At 38.4% G+C, this 15,590-nt stretch overlaps 1 protein-coding gene across 2 annotated transcripts in view; it reads left to right on the top strand.

Moving 5' to 3' along the window:
- The window catches only part of ANO6 (anoctamin 6), a 188,782-nt gene that overhangs the window by 111,367 nt on the left and 61,825 nt on the right, over positions 1-15,590 (top strand). For both annotated transcript variants that reach the window (XM_046653285.1, XM_046653296.1), the window contains 5 exons: positions 1,637-1,702; positions 2,910-3,197; positions 3,410-3,523; positions 5,561-5,676; positions 12,604-12,738. In XM_046653285.1, coding sequence (XP_046509241.1) covers positions 1,637-1,702; positions 2,910-3,197; positions 3,410-3,523; positions 5,561-5,676; positions 12,604-12,738 — 719 coding nt within the window. The remainder of the gene's footprint in view (positions 1-1,636; positions 1,703-2,909; positions 3,198-3,409; positions 3,524-5,560; positions 5,677-12,603; positions 12,739-15,590) is intronic.

The raw sequence follows: 15,590 nt of genomic DNA, 5'->3' as shown, positions 1-15,590 counted from the left end.
CACGCAGAGTGGACAGTTGCACCCCAAGCTCTTCTTGCTATCATCTGACTCAGGCATTTCTAGGCAAGCTGCTTGTTCATTTTAGGGGAGCTTGTAGAACTTGCTGGTTTTTCTCTTAAGTGACTATTGTATGCTTCAATTACAACAAGCAATTAAATGTGTTATATCTGTAAAGCTCTTAGAACAGCATCTGGCATGTTGTAAGGACTATATAACCATTTAGTAAATATATGAAAATAAAGTAATATTCTGTTTCTGATACTTCCACAAAATATGTTAGAGATTCCACTTAGACTCACATTTAGCCAAATGCCAGGTGTCTTTTTTTCACCTTTTGACCTTTGGCCTTTTTCATACAGCATCTGCTTTACATTTATTAGGTGCCTTTCTTATTCTTGGCACTGTCTACACTACAGCCGCTCCGCGCCTCTTCTGCCCGTTGGCAGTTGGCAAGTCATGAATGTGCTCCCCAGGCAAAGTGGCCTGACTGCCACAGCTGGTGGATTGCCTAGGCCTTGACCCAGAAATTCCTCTCTGTCTTATCAACTGCTGAAGTTAAAAAAAAAACAAAAAAACAAAAAAAAAACTTTAATCCATCTTTTCCAGTTGTCTTCAGTGGAGAATTGGTCCAGTTCACCTCCTGTGATTACTAGAAATGGAAATTCTAGTTTATGTGGTTTAAATCATATGATCCTCGTGAGAACCTAAAAAGGAACCAACCCAGTGGGGTTTTCTCCCTTCTGCAGATGAGGAAAATGAAGCAAGAGAGTTTAAGTTTCCTGCCAAGGGTCAAAGGGCTGATAAGTAATGGCACCAGAATTTGACCATAGGCAGTCTGGTTTTAGAACTTGTGTGCCTAACTCCTGTGTCCACCTATTTTCTTCTTTCATAAAGCAGTATAACTGCTTCATCGTCAAAAGCATTCTTTTAAAAGGTCAAACGAGTCTCTACCTTTACATACTTCCTTTACAACTTAGGACACAGCTTGGCAAAAGCCACGTCACATAGAGTTTAATGTCAATAAATATAGTATATTCTGTATCTTTTTAAATGGCCACATAGCATGGACAGGTGTATTATCAATTAATTAGTTCCTTATTTTTGTAGATTTAGATGCTTTTTATACTTTGCAAACATTTCAGTCTTGCAGAGAGAAGAATTCCCTTAAATTTTGCCCAGATTGTCTGTGTTGTTTTATTGATTTGGGCAAGGCATGCAGAGGTGAAATAGACACATTCAAAATTGAACCATTTGAATGTCTGGTATGGAAATAAAATTTTTAAAATCTAGAATGTCACATCTTGGGTTATAACTCTGATAAATGACGTAAAACTTCATTAGTGTGTAAAATTGCTGATAAGCCAAAAAAAGTCCATGAAATTGTGCCAAAGCCAGAGACTGAGAGGCTGAGAACCCATGGGACAACCAAGGGCCTTCCAGAGTGCTAAAGGAATCCAGGTGTAATCCGCGGCATTTCTTCTGAGGAATCCGACACCCACAAATCACCAATACTCAGGCCCTTTCATTGCTTCTGTGCCATTTTGAGCAAATGTATCTCTTCGTCAGGTTCACACTGGTTTGTTGTTTATTTTTTCTTAAAAAAACCTTTTTCTTCCTTCCTAATTTCTTTTGACAGAGAAAAAGACAAGCATATGAATCTAACCTCATCTGTGATGGCCTGAAGCTGGAAGCAACAAGATCAGTAAGTGTCTGTCTCTTTCCATCCCTTGGCTGACCATTGCTCTTGGGAACCTGAATGTCGCTTGCAGTGCTGGAGTGGCATTTTGAAACGTGTAACCTCAGCCACGCCTTAGTTGTAGGCTGGGAGGGGAGTCAATCAAAATCTACATTATAGAATGTACATAGTCATATGTCACATGTCCCTTAACAATGGGGATATGTTCTGAGAAATGCATTGTTAGGCAATTTTGTGCAAACCTCATAGAATGTTCTTACACAAACCTAGATGGTATAGCCTGCTACACACCGAGGCTATATGGTACTCATCTTATGGGACCACCATCATATATGAGGTCTGTTGTTGATCAGAGTGTCATTATCTGGGGCATGACTGTATTTGTTTCTGATCAAAGTGAGCAGATCTTTTTTAAGAGCCAAAAAATGTAATCATAAACCCATGTATAAATTATTGTGTTCTTCTTTTAAGAACCTTTTTAAAGATTTTTTAAATTTTACCAACCGTAGTTTACAAAATAAAATTACAAAATGTAGGAATAGTGAAAATAAAAATCATCTGTATCTTAATTATCATAAATAATCGCATAGTCCTTAACTTTTTTTTGCTCAATTATATATGTTTTTCCCTTCCAAAAAGGAGAATTATTATTTTACAGTTTTTTAATTTGCTTTTTTCCCTTTAATACATAGTAAATGCCTTTCTATATCAATAAATAGAATTCTTCAACATCCTTTTTAATGGCAGCATAATATGATATTGCACAGATATATAATAAACAGTCCTCTTCTAGGTTTAAGAAATTTAAAATTTGTCATTACGGTAACACTGCAATGAATTTTCTACTGTTTTTATTTTTACTCACTAATTTGAATGGAGTGATAGGCAAATTAACAAGTTTGCTGTTCTTTATTGAAAATATTAGTACGTTTATGAAAGAACTGTGATAAGGATTTTAATTACTTTCTCAATAATTTGAACCAAGAAATTATCTTTAAGGCAAAAATTTATCGTGGTTTGCCAATCTATTTTTATTATATCTTCCCTTTTACTAGCATCCTCTGTGTGTGTGTGTGTGTGTGTGTGTGTGTGTGTATTTATATGCACACGTGTGTTTTAACTACCAGCAACATAAGAAAAACCTATGTGTTTTAAAATTGTGAAAGTAGTTGGTTTGGTTTCCTAGTTTGTGTTTTTAATTCTTCAAATACAGGTTGTGGATGATAAGCTTGTATTTGTAAAAGTACATGCCCCGTGGGAGGTATTATGTACATATGCTGAGATAATGCACATCAAATTACCTCTGAAACCCAATGATCTGAAAACCCGGTCCTCAGCCTTCAGTAATTTCAACTGGTTCACCAAATTCTTCCAAGTGGATGAAAATATCATCAAGCCAGAGCAAGAGTTTTTCACTGCTCCATTTGAGAAGAACCGGATGAATGATTTTTATATTCAAGATCGAGATACCTTCTTCAATCCAGCCACCAGAAGCCGCATTGTAAGTCTAAGTCAAATTTAGTTGCTGTCTTGGGGTGATTTGGAACCTGCTGTTGAGTAATTAGTGGTTCGGTTTGGTTGGTTTAGTTTTGTTTGTAAAGCTGCCAAAAAGAAAAGAAGAGAAATATGCCTGTAGATCCCTGTTACAGTAGTAAACAATGGTAGGTTAATTATGCTGTATAAACCACACAGTCTATTTTGGAATCTTTTTAGGTTTACTTCATCCTCTCTCGGGTCAGTTATGAAGTGAAGGACAATGTGAAAAAGTTTGGGATTAACAGACTTGTCAACTCTGGAATCTACAAAGCAGCCTTTCCTCTCCATGATGTAAGTCAAATGGCAGAAGTGAAATAGAATACCTACTGTCTACTCTACTGTTAATAGGGAGGGCTTAATCTTCTTGACCTTAAGTTTCTTCCTCCGTAAAATGAAGATAATATGTCACAAGATGACAAGCTCATTCAGAGCAGGAAGCAAGTTCTATTGTTCACTGCTGAATCCCGCTCATAGTGAATGCCCTCCGTTTGAATGAGTGAGTGAACGAATGAATGAGCAGTAGCTCTCCCGTAGTTCATGTGTAAAGCAGTGTAGATTAGCAGGTAAGAGCATGCACTCTAGGGCCAAATTGCCTGCTCTGTCACTTTCCTGGTGGATGACCTTGTGAAAGTCATTTAGCCTCTCTGTTTCTCACTTTCCTCATCAGCAAAATGGGGGTAACCATAGTACCAACCTCACAGAGTTGTGGGGTTAACTAGTCCATGTTAAACATTAGAACAGTCCCTGGCATGTAGGAAGTAGTACTATATATGTGTTAGCTATTTTCATAATTACTGACAGATGTTATTATCAACCAGAAAAGTATTAGTTCTTTGTAAGCAAAATATGTCTTAGACCATATCATTTTCTGAAATACCACTTTTAAACTATGCCCTGGAATATCGCAGGGCTTTTAAAAAGGCACCTGTGAGGGTCCTTGTCACAATGGCAATACGGCAGAGTGTCGACATTTTTTAAGGACTATGTTCTGAGATGACAGCAATTCCTTAAATTCAAGAGCACTTCTTTAGCCAATAACATCTCTCATGAATGTAATTTTTAAAATGTGACTGCTTCAGACCCTTAATGATTCCGTAAATGCAGGGATGTTATATCTAAGCTCTTTAAAAAAAATTTGTCATTGAAATAAATTAAATACTATATTATATTGCGCTGTTACTTTGTTACGTTCACTATCAATTTATCTGAATCTCTAAGACAAAAGAAAGCAGAGACTGAGAATGATAATCGCTACTGTGTAGTACATGTATTTGTGGATGAAGACAATATTGAAATGTACTATACAAGATAATAAAACTAGCACACTAAACAACTGCTTGATACACGTGCGTGAATAGAGGACAGGGAGCTGAGTGGAGAAGCAGACGCTGAACTTCCTGGCTAAGAGATCCAACATAGCAGTCCAGCCTGACAGTCCACGTGTTTTATATTTATGCTCCAGCAAAATGAGCAGTTATAGCATGACATGAACTTGGGAACACTTGCAAATAGTTGTCATGAATATTAATCTGGGATGCCAAGATTCTATAGTATTCAGTTGGCATCTGCCTATACTCAGTTCTTTCCCTCTAAAGTCTCCTGTAATCGCAGTGGTCCCATATCCAGGCTAACGAATGGTCTCGTGTGGTATTTGGAAGGGAGGTGAGTGGAAGTTAGGACCCATGTTAAGGCTTGGCTGGGTGATAACCTGGTTCTAGTATAGGAGGAAGGAAAATGAGTCAGGTGAGAAGACGAGCGATTAAATTTAAGCAGAGGCAGGAAAGTTTTGTTTCTTGAATAAGGAAAGTGTATAACATGTTATCAAGCTTCTTTGTTGTTTATATTCTACATGTGGTCACAGGATAACTGCTGAATTTGGGGACAAAGAAGCCTGAGTTTTAGAATTGACCGTGCTGCTAACCAGTTAAGGCCTTGCTTCCCCTGGGTGTCCAAGGATGGAGCTGGACCGTCAGGTCTTCCTCCATTGTGGCAGTTTTGGCACTTGAGCAGCCCAATTTTTCATTATAGATAATGAAAATGACTGGCCCACTTATAGGACAGTAAGCATCCCCAGGACTCTTACCAAGTACCAAGTACCTGTTCTCCAGGATTGTAACAACTAAGCATTCCCACGTTCACAAATGGCTCTCAAGGAGTTAGTAATACCCCCGGTTGAGAATCAGTAAAAATTACATGGTATTTCCTCCCTTTCAGCAAACAAGGGCCCTTTATCCACAAATGACTATGAAGTCTTAGTACCATATTTAATAAACAGATTTGTGAACACATGATGATTGGGATGCTCACTTATTTGCTTCTGCTTCCTAGTGCCACTTCAGCTGGCCATCACAAGATGTCAGCTGTCCTAATGAACGGTACCTTCTGTATAGGGAATGGGCTCATCCTCGAAGCTTCTACAAAAAGCAGCCCTTGGATCTTATCAGGTGAGTTGGTGTAGAAGGCACTCCAGTGGGAAGGGCTCAGGGTTGCCCTCATGGCATCTAAGTTTGACAACACTCAGAGTGTTGCCAACCAGGGAAGCTCACTCAGACCTCTGAGCTTCGTTGCCTAGAGTTTTTATTGAGGCTTCATTACATAGGTATGATTAATTGAGTCATTGCTCTTGTGGCTCAGTCTCCAGCCCCTTTCTCTCTCAGAAGTTGGTCCATGATCACATGGCTCAAAGCTCCAACATTCTGATCACATCGGTGGTCATTCTGGTGTGGCGAGCCCCCATCTTGAGTCATCTCATTAGCAAAAACCATTAGGAGTCCACCATGAATAACAAAGACACTCCTATCTTGGAAAATTCCAAGGGTTTAGAGGTTGCCTCCAAGGAACTGGAACCATAGACCCACCAAATTCTTCATTACACAGGAATAAATGTTAGATTTAGCTTAAATGGTATGATAAGAGAGATAAATTGTCGCTGCTTTTCTGTATCTGCTGTTAGGTTCTGTTTCACTGTATCATGGGACTACAGTGTCAAGCTCGGCATTTGTCTTCTCAGAGCACCAGTGTCTGCTGCTCTCCAGAAGCTTATGTTGTTTGGGCAAGGCTGCTGGAGAGAGACCAAGAATAACCAAACAAACAAACAAATAAGAATGAGCAAACAAATAAGTAAACACAATTTCTGATCAAAAGGAAAGTTTCATAACACATTGATGAGATGGAGGGGTGTGGGAAGTGAGTCAAGAAAGTTAGCCTCGAGTAGGTGACAGAGGAGCTGAGACATGGATAGTAAAAAGGAGCCAGTACTTTGAGGATTTGGAAGAAGTCATTCCAGGAATAGAAGGCGCTTGTAAAATGGTCCCAAGTCACAAATATATTTGGCGAGTTTGAGGAAATATCAGAGACTAATATTGAAGTGCTGATGTGAAAGAGAATGAGGAGACACGAGGTTGGAAGGATAGCTGGAGCCCAGAAAGGAGTTTAGACTTGACGTGCAATGAGAAGCAGTTGTCATATTTTAAGCATTCAAGTGATTTTATCTTGTTCCCATTTTGCAAAGATAGTGTGGAGAACGGAGAGTAGGGCGCAGAGGAAGCAGGGAGACCAGGTGGGAGCCATTGGTGTGGCCCAGAGGAGAGACTGTGGGAACAGATCTGGAAGGTGTGTTAGGAGTAGAGTTGACAGGACTTGGTTATGGATTGGATGTGGAGGATGAGAAGAAGAAGAGAGTCAAGGCGTCCCCAAGTAAGCCTGGAGCCGAGAGGCTGTTCTTTCTACAATATCTCAGTGCCCCATGCAGGTGCCCACCTACTTGGGAAGATCTCTTAATCTTTAAAGTGAGGGTTTTAAAACGCTGAATAATTTCTGCTTTGTTTTGTTTGACATTTTATTAGGGGAAATTTCAAACATATATAGAAGTAGAACAGTACAGCAAACCTGCATTTATCTGTCACCCAGCTCTGAAAATTATAAACTCATAGCCAATCTTGTTTCATCTTTATCTCTACCTCCTTCCCTTCTCCTCCACTGGATCATTTTGAAGAAAACAAAGATTTCATTCTGAAGAAAACATTTGAAGATATCAAATATAATATCATTTCATTAGTAAAATGACAAGATTTCTTTTAAATACAACCAGAATACTTTTTTTAAAAAACAGTCATGTAATAATCAGTGTTCACATTTCCCTGATTGTCACAAAAAAGTATTTTTAAATAGTTTTTTGGTTCAAATCAGGATCCAGACAAGGTCCAGATGTCGCAGCTAACATCTCTCTCAGCTGTCTTCTAATCTATAATTTCCTCTGTTTCTTGTTTTCCTTGCAATTGTTGAGGGGTTTCTCCATTCTCTGTTTTGCTGATTTCATCCTCCCCTGTGTGGTGGTATTAAAACTTCCTCTGTCCTAGGCATTTGCTTTAGCTAAGTAATTTTTTCTATTGAGGTAACATTGGTTAATAACATTATATAAATTTCAAGTGTACATAATTGTATGCTGACTTCTGTGTGTAAACTACATCGTGTTAACCACCAAAAGTCTAGTTTCCATTCATCACTGTCCAAATGTACCCCTGTACCCCTTTCACCCTACCCCCCTTCCTCTCTGGTAACCACCAATCTGTTTTCCTTATCTATGGGTTTGTTTCTTGTTGTTTTATCTTCTACATATGAGTGAAATCATATGGTATTCGTCTTTCTCTGTGTGACTTATTTTGCTTAGCATAATACCCTCAAAGTCCATCCATGTTGTTGCAAATCTTCAGGCAAGGGAATCGAAAGAAAAAATAAATAAATTGGGACTACATCAAACTAAAAAGCTTCTGCACAGCAAAGGAAACCATCAACAAAACAAAAAGACAACCTACCGATTAGAAGATATTTGCAAATCGTATATTCAATAAGAGGTTAATATATAAAATACATAAAGAACACATAGAATTCAACAACCACAGAAAACAACCTGATTAAAAAATAGGCAGAGGATCCATATAGACATTTTTCCAAAGAAGATAGACAGATGGCCAACAGACGTATGAAAAGATGTTCAGTATTACAAATTATTAGGGAAATGCAAATCAAACTGCAATGAGAAATCACCTCATGCCCCTCAGAATGTCTGTTATTAAAAAGACAAGAACTAAGAAGTGTTGGAGAAGATGTGAAAAAAAGGGAACCCTTTTACACTGCTGGTGGGAATGTAAACTGGTGCATCCACTATGGAAAACAGTATGGAGATTCCTCAAAAAATAAAAAATAAAACTATCTTGTGATCCAGCTATTCCACTTCTGGGCATTTATCCAAAGAACACAAAAACACTAATTCGAAAAGATACATGCATCCCTATGTTCATTGCAGCATTATTCACAATAGCCAAGAGTTGGAAGCAACATAAGTGCCCATCAATGGGAAGGAATGGGTAAGAAAATGTGGCATATATATACAATGGAATACTACTCAGCCATAAAAAAGATTAGCTAAATAATTTGTTCCTCATTTAAGAGCCTGACTTGAGGTTTGACTTTATGCAAGAATACTTGACATGTGGAGTTTTGTACTTCTGTGAGAAGGTACATAATGTCCAGTTGTCTCTCTCTCTCTTTTATTTTTGGTGAGGAAGATTGTTCTTGAGCTAACATCTGTGGAAATCCTCCTCTAGTTTGTATGTAGGATGCCACCATACGATGGCCTGATGAGCAGTGTGTAGGTCCACATTCAGGATCTGAACCCATGAGCCCTGGGCCACTGAAACGGAGCATGTGAACTTAACCACTATGCCACCAGGCCAGCCTCTGCTTGTCTGTCTCTTTGGTGTTGATAGCAGCCATTAATGATTGTTGCCTAGATTTATTATTTCATACGGGATTTTATTCTATTATTTCATTTGGTCATATTCTGATGTCCTCCTTCATTTATTAGCTAGTTTACAGTCATGAAGAAGCACTTTCTCTCATTAACTCTTGTTATCCTGTTGAATAAAATTTTAAAAGAGGATGTTTGTATATATGTAAATATTTGAAGTTGACATTCTTGTGAGGTTTTCCTTTTATGTTAAACCTATATAGCATCTGTTGACAGGGCGATAGGTTTTTGATGCGTTCTTAATCATTTTTTATGGGTTGATTGGTTTTTTTTTTTCCTTTGGTAAAAAAAAAAAATTTCCCCAATATTTCAAGTATATTTTGCTAAGGGAAACAGATTTAATTATTTCCTGTCCTTGGTCCACATGTTCCCTTCGCTGTGTTCCACTAGTAACCCCTTGAGTATTCTGGCTGTTACAGCTTCATCTGTGGTTCCCAGGGATTACCAGAGGGAAAACGAATTCTTTCCCAAAAAGCAAACCAAACAAACCAGAAAGAGCAATCTGGAGCAAACAGACTTTGCACAGAAACACAGAAAGGTTTCCCAAAAAACTTCTTCAGAATGATAAGAAAAGATATGGTATCCACAAGACAACGACAGGATTCCATGAAAAAGGATCATTCTGAGAATAAAATATTGCTCTTGGAAATGAAAAATGTGATAGAACAGAAAAAGTCCAACAATAGTGTTAGAAAATGAAGTTGAAGAAATTGTGCACAAAGTAGAGCAAAAATATAAAGACAGGAAATAAAAGGCAGAAAAGATAAAAACTAGAAGATGAGTCTGGGAGGTGCAATGAACAAATAATAGGAGTGGGAGAAACAGGAACAGAGAAAATGGAGGGAGGAAATCGGAGAAATACTTCAAGAAGAGCATCTGAAGAACCGTGTTGAAGAACTGAACTCTGTGTGTCTCCGGAGGAAGGAGTCTACCAAGCGCTCCCGGACAATGGAAACAGAGCCATCAGGCCACTCAGCATGACATCTCAGGACACTGGAGACAAAGAGAAGGTTCTTCAAACCTCCAGAAGGAAAAACAGGCTTCATGTGAAGGAGCAAGACTCAGAATAGCATTGACCTTTTCAACAGCACTGCAAGGTGGAAAAAGAGAAGTAACTTCAAATTTCTAAGGGAGGTGCTTTTTCAATTTACAATTCCATATGTGGACAGACTGCTAATTAAGGGTGAGGAATTTTCTCAGTTTAAATACGTAAGGCGCAGTGGGGGAGGTGCTCCCCCAAGACAGAGAAAGACATAGATTCAATAAACAGAGATTCCCAGCACGAGAGAGGGACTGAGAGATGCAGACGACAGCTCTGTGGCAGGCCCAGCAAGTCATTAATCCAGGTTTGAGGAGACCTGAAGGGCTTTATACCAGGAGATGAAATTAATAGACTACCTCATGTGTTAGAAGGAAGTTATATATTGGGGGAAAATCTGGGCTTGAATTGTTAAGTACACAGAAAACTAAGCAATGAGCCACCAAGACAATTACTAACTCCAGGGAAAACAAAATATTGGGCAGGAACGAAAAAGTAAGCTGAGCAGATGACTAGATTCAGCGGTGCGTAGTCTTTACAGAGTCAAAATAATGTAGAGCCAAGGATCTTGATCTAAACAAAATTATGATGTAACTATGTTGAGAGGGTGGAGGTGTGGATGTGTAGATGAGACGGGGGGTTGAAAGAGAGCTCAATCCTCATCTTCTAAGGTAGGAAGTCAACAGACGATACATGAAACTGAAAAATCAATAAGCTACACTGCAAGTATAATTATTTAGAGATATTGAGGTAAGTATTCCAAGAATCAGCTTTTGACTTGAAAGTTGCTTCTGGGCGACAGGAAATGGGGTACGTTGTTGGGGACTGCTCCTTTTTATAATCAGTCTTCTAGAACTATTTGACTATTGAATGAATGTATCGTTATAACTTTGATTAAAAAATCAAAGCTGAATTTTTAAAAATTGGTGTTAAGAATTGGGATGTTTTCGGCAGAGAGACAGAATATCATGTTTGAAGAGACCTCATTATTCCCAGCCTTTCAGCAAGAACTAGGAGGCAGGCTTCTGTTTAAGATTCAAAAATTCTTTCTGACCTCCTTGCCTACCGTGTAACAGGATACCTTCGGAAATAATGATCTCCCTGTCACTGTAAATATCCAGTCAGGGACTGCCCGACTGGCTCTCTACATATAGCAGGATGTTTTTTACTACTGGGGGGTTGGACCAGGCAACTTCTAACAGTCTTTTCAGTTTTAAATGGGGCACGTCCACGGTGGATGGTTAATAAGAACATACAACAGAAAGTTTAACAGCAAACAGTTGAAGACATCGTAATCCCATTGCTAAGCTTTTTCCCTCCCAGGCATTATCCTGCACCTGCCATTTGCCTGCATTCCATGAGCCAAACAACAAAGCCCCAATCACATGCAAATTGACATACTTTGTTCCTCCCATCTCCTATTGCATGTTAGTTTTATCTCTTCTTTTTGCCGTGGATGTGGCCTACACCCAGGCCTGTGACTGTGGAGCTGGTCTCATAGCTGCCCTTTCAGCGCTGGTCCAGCCCAGGGATGTTCCTGTCTGAAGTCCCCCAGGCCTCCAGGTTGTTCTCAGAGCTAAGTCTCCAGTAGGATAAGCCCGAGGAGCTCAGCCCGGCTCCATGCTGAGCCAGAAGTCTCACACAGGCCTCAGATCTAAGTAAATCTACACGTTCTACCAGCCAACACTGAGCCAGGAGTGAATCCGTCTAGGAAAGTATCAACAACAGCATAGTCGCCTCAACCATCACTCCTTGCTTTCTCCTCCTCCCTAAGCCCTTGTTTCTGCCTAGCTGTATTTGTCTCCCTTTCAGGAGCAGTAAGGCACTGCTTCATGCCTGCTTCATACTTCTTCCAATCTTGTCTACTTGATCTCGTCCATTTTACCCCAGAGCACACCACTGATCAGTTTTTAAAATTTGGAAAAAAAGTGTCAGAAACAAGGAATACAGGACAGTGGATTCCTCAGCCCTATCCATCCTGCCCTCTCCCATTCTCCCAGTGAACTTTATAAATATTTTGGTCAGAGAGACATTCCACTACTAATTATTATTATTATTATCCGTCATTTTCTTGTTATTATTTGTGAGTTACCTTATATTTGCTCCAAGGAAGTTCCCTAGACAAACAAAAAGCAAGTAACTGTGAGCAGACTGTGCTGATTTGTTTTCTGCATGTTAAGAATGGTCTTTTGGAGAATGTGTCACTGTGCTGGTCTTTACAAAGAATGATGATGATGCTCTCTGTTTGCTCCATATTCAGCATTTTTCCGTCCTTTGCTCTATTCTGGTTTACTTTACTTCTGCAGGCTAACCAGTGATCAGTACTTCTGTGATATGTAAAATACTTTTTGTTTCCTAGAGGACTTTGGGATCGGCTGTGAAAATGAACATGTTTTAAGTGTGAGTGAGGTCAGAAGTTTAATGTTAATGCCTCCTTTATTTAAAATCAGAAATTAATATTAGGATGAAGCTGCAGAGTGATTATTTGTGTCTATTTTCTAAAAATAATTTGTCTTTCTTCAGGAAATATTATGGAGAAAAGATTGGAATCTATTTTGCTTGGCTGGGCTATTACACGAAGATGCTTCTCCTGGCAGCAGTAGTTGGAGTGGCTTGCTTTCTCTACGGATATATTAATCAAGATAACTGTACATGGAGGTAAGCTCTGTTTATTCCTTGTTACCATGCCGAAAAGTTGATTAGACTTGAAATTATTTTCAAGGTCTTGGACTGATTTAGTAAAAAAAAGACTCATCGCAGAACGCTTACCACTTTGGATAATATACCCCTTTTGTTCTGAGTGTAATAACTAAGTGAAGTGGAAAAATTTTTCCTTAGATAATGCAGCCCAGTCTCTGACAGGAATATTACCCTTGGGAAGCACTCCAATATTTTAAGACAGTACTTTGTTTGAAAAAGAAAGGCGGTCTGAAGGGAGGACTATCCTTGAACTTCTGGCCCCCAGAGGAATGCTTCACTTACCCCTGCAGGCTGTGGGCCAGGAGCAGCTCTGATTTTTTCAAGGTTGCAACGGCAAAACTGGTAAAATTGGTGTTTTTGTGCTTTTGGAAATGACTTCTTAATATGTATTAAGAAATATATGTTTAAAAACTCGAGTAAACAATAGTTTTGCTTTACTTTAAAAAAAATTAGCCCTTACAAAGTTAGGGAAAAGGATAGAGAATTAGTTTGTGGTCGATGTTGGAATTCAGAGACCAGCTGCGCTGTCCAAAGGGAAATACCTGGGTGCCGGGACACTGAATTTCCCCATCACTGTTTGGAATTGTGTCATTATTCCTCTGCTTTTGGTGGTCTCAACCTCTAGAAGGGATGCAGGCCTGAACCAGGCATTTTCTCTTGTTAATTTGGCTTCTATCCAGGTTTGACAGCCAGATCAAATTTCTGGGCACCAGCGATGAGCTGATAACCAAATTTTTCTAGCCCCAAGCATATCAGCCTAGCTCCCGAGGCAGGAAGCTTACATGGCAGGCCTGACGTATAAGCATAATTATCCATTCTGTTTAATAGAGGATTCTGAGTGTTTTGTACCCATTACGGCTTCTTGGCTGGAAAGCTGCAGTTAATCTCTGAAGTCCTCTACTCTCTTCACTGGAAAAGAGTTTAGGGCCAGAGGCTGAATGTTGATGCTTTTGCCTAAATTTGTCTTTGGCTTCGCCATCGTTTTGTATATTGTTCCAACCAAAAAAAGGCATTTCAAAAACACACACAGTGCACAACTAGCATTTTTATAAGGTTCTTGCATGGTGGTTCTCATGGTAATTCCTTTTATAAAATCACCATGACAGTCACACCACACATTTCCTACTGTTCCCCACAGATTAATCTACAGAACACTGGGGGAGGGTCTTGGGATATATACGCCCTGTGCTCAAAACTATGAGGGCTTTAATTATTTATTATGTATTTTTTAAATATTTAAAATATATGCATTTTAAATAATTTTCAGTTAATTTTATTACATAGTGAATAGATTCACAAGAATAGAACATGTATTTATGGTATAAGGAATAATGATCCATCACCCAATTTAAGAAAAAGAGCATGCTGTTACCTGGGAAGTACTTTGCTCAATTATGTCTCCACTTTCCCCTTTGGAAATAACAACTGTACTAACTTTTGATTTTTAACATTCCTTTACGTATTCTTTATCACGTATATTTGTATCCACACAAAATATGTTTCATTTTGTGTGTTTTGAAAACGTCTATGCATAAATGGAGGATACTGTAGGTATTTCTTTTTATATAAAATTCCTGTTTTAAGCTTGTGCCCCTTTTCAAAATAACAGCTTTATTGAGATCTTATTCACATACCATAAAATGCATCCTTTGAAAATGTACAATTCAGTGGTTTTAAGTACATTTACAGGCTGTTTAATTTCAGAACATTTTCATCACCCCAAAAAGAAACAAGTACCCTTTAGCAGTCACTCTCTAACCCACCTTTCTTTAGCCCCTGCAACCACTAATCTACTTTCTGTCTCTATGAATTTGCTTATTCTGGACATTTCCTGTAAGCGGAACCATACAGTATGTAGCCTTTTGTGACTGTCATCTTTCACTTAGTGTAATGTTTTCAAGGCTCATCCACCTTGTAGCATGTATCAGTACTTCATTCCTTTTGGTGGCCAAATAGTATTCCATTCTATGAACATACCACATTTTTTTTCCATTTGTCAGTTGACATTTGTGTTATTTTCACCTTTTGGTTATTATGAATAATTCTACTATGATTATTCATGTATAAGTTTTTGTGTGGACTGATATTTTCAGTTCTCTTGAGAATATACCAAAGAATGGAATTGCTGGGATATATGGTAAGTCTACATTTTACATTTTGAGGAATTGCCAAAGTATTTTCCAAAGTGGCCATATCATTTTACATTGCCATTAGTAATGTATGATAATTCCAGTTTCTCCACATCCTCATCAACACTTGTTATTATAGGGGTTTTTAAAAAATATATATATTAGCCACTGTAGTGGGTCTCAAGTGATATGTTGTTGATCTTGAACATCTTTTCATGTGCTTATTTGTCATTTGTATCTCTTCTTGGGAGAAACATCTATTCAAATCCTTTGCCTATTTTAATTGTGTTATTTGGTCTTTTTATTGTTGAATTGTGTGTTCTCTATATATTCTGGATAAAAGTCCCTTATCAGATATATTGCAAGTATTTTCTCCCATTCTGTGGGTTGTCTTTTCCTTTTCTTGATGATGTCCTTGGAAGCACAAAAGTTTTTGATTTTAAAGAAGTCCAGTTTACCTAACTTTTTTCTTTTGTTGTTTGTGCTTTGGGCGTCATATCTTAGAAACCATTTGTAATCCAAAGTCATTTTCTCAATATTTACTTCTAAAAGTTTTATAGTTTGAGGTCTGTGATTCATTTCGAGTTAATTTTTGTAAATGGTATGAAGTAAGGGTTCAACTTTATCCTTTTCCAGGTGTGTATCCAGGTGTCCCAGGGCCATTTTTGAAAAGAGTATTCT

The sequence above is a fragment of the Equus quagga genome, chromosome 1, assembly GCF_021613505.1.
Source record: "Equus quagga isolate Etosha38 chromosome 1, UCLA_HA_Equagga_1.0, whole genome shotgun sequence".
Taxonomy (NCBI): Eukaryota; Metazoa; Chordata; class Mammalia; order Perissodactyla; family Equidae; genus Equus; species Equus quagga.
The sequence above is the reverse complement of the archived record's forward strand: the minus strand, read 5'-3'. Positions and strand labels throughout refer to the sequence as shown.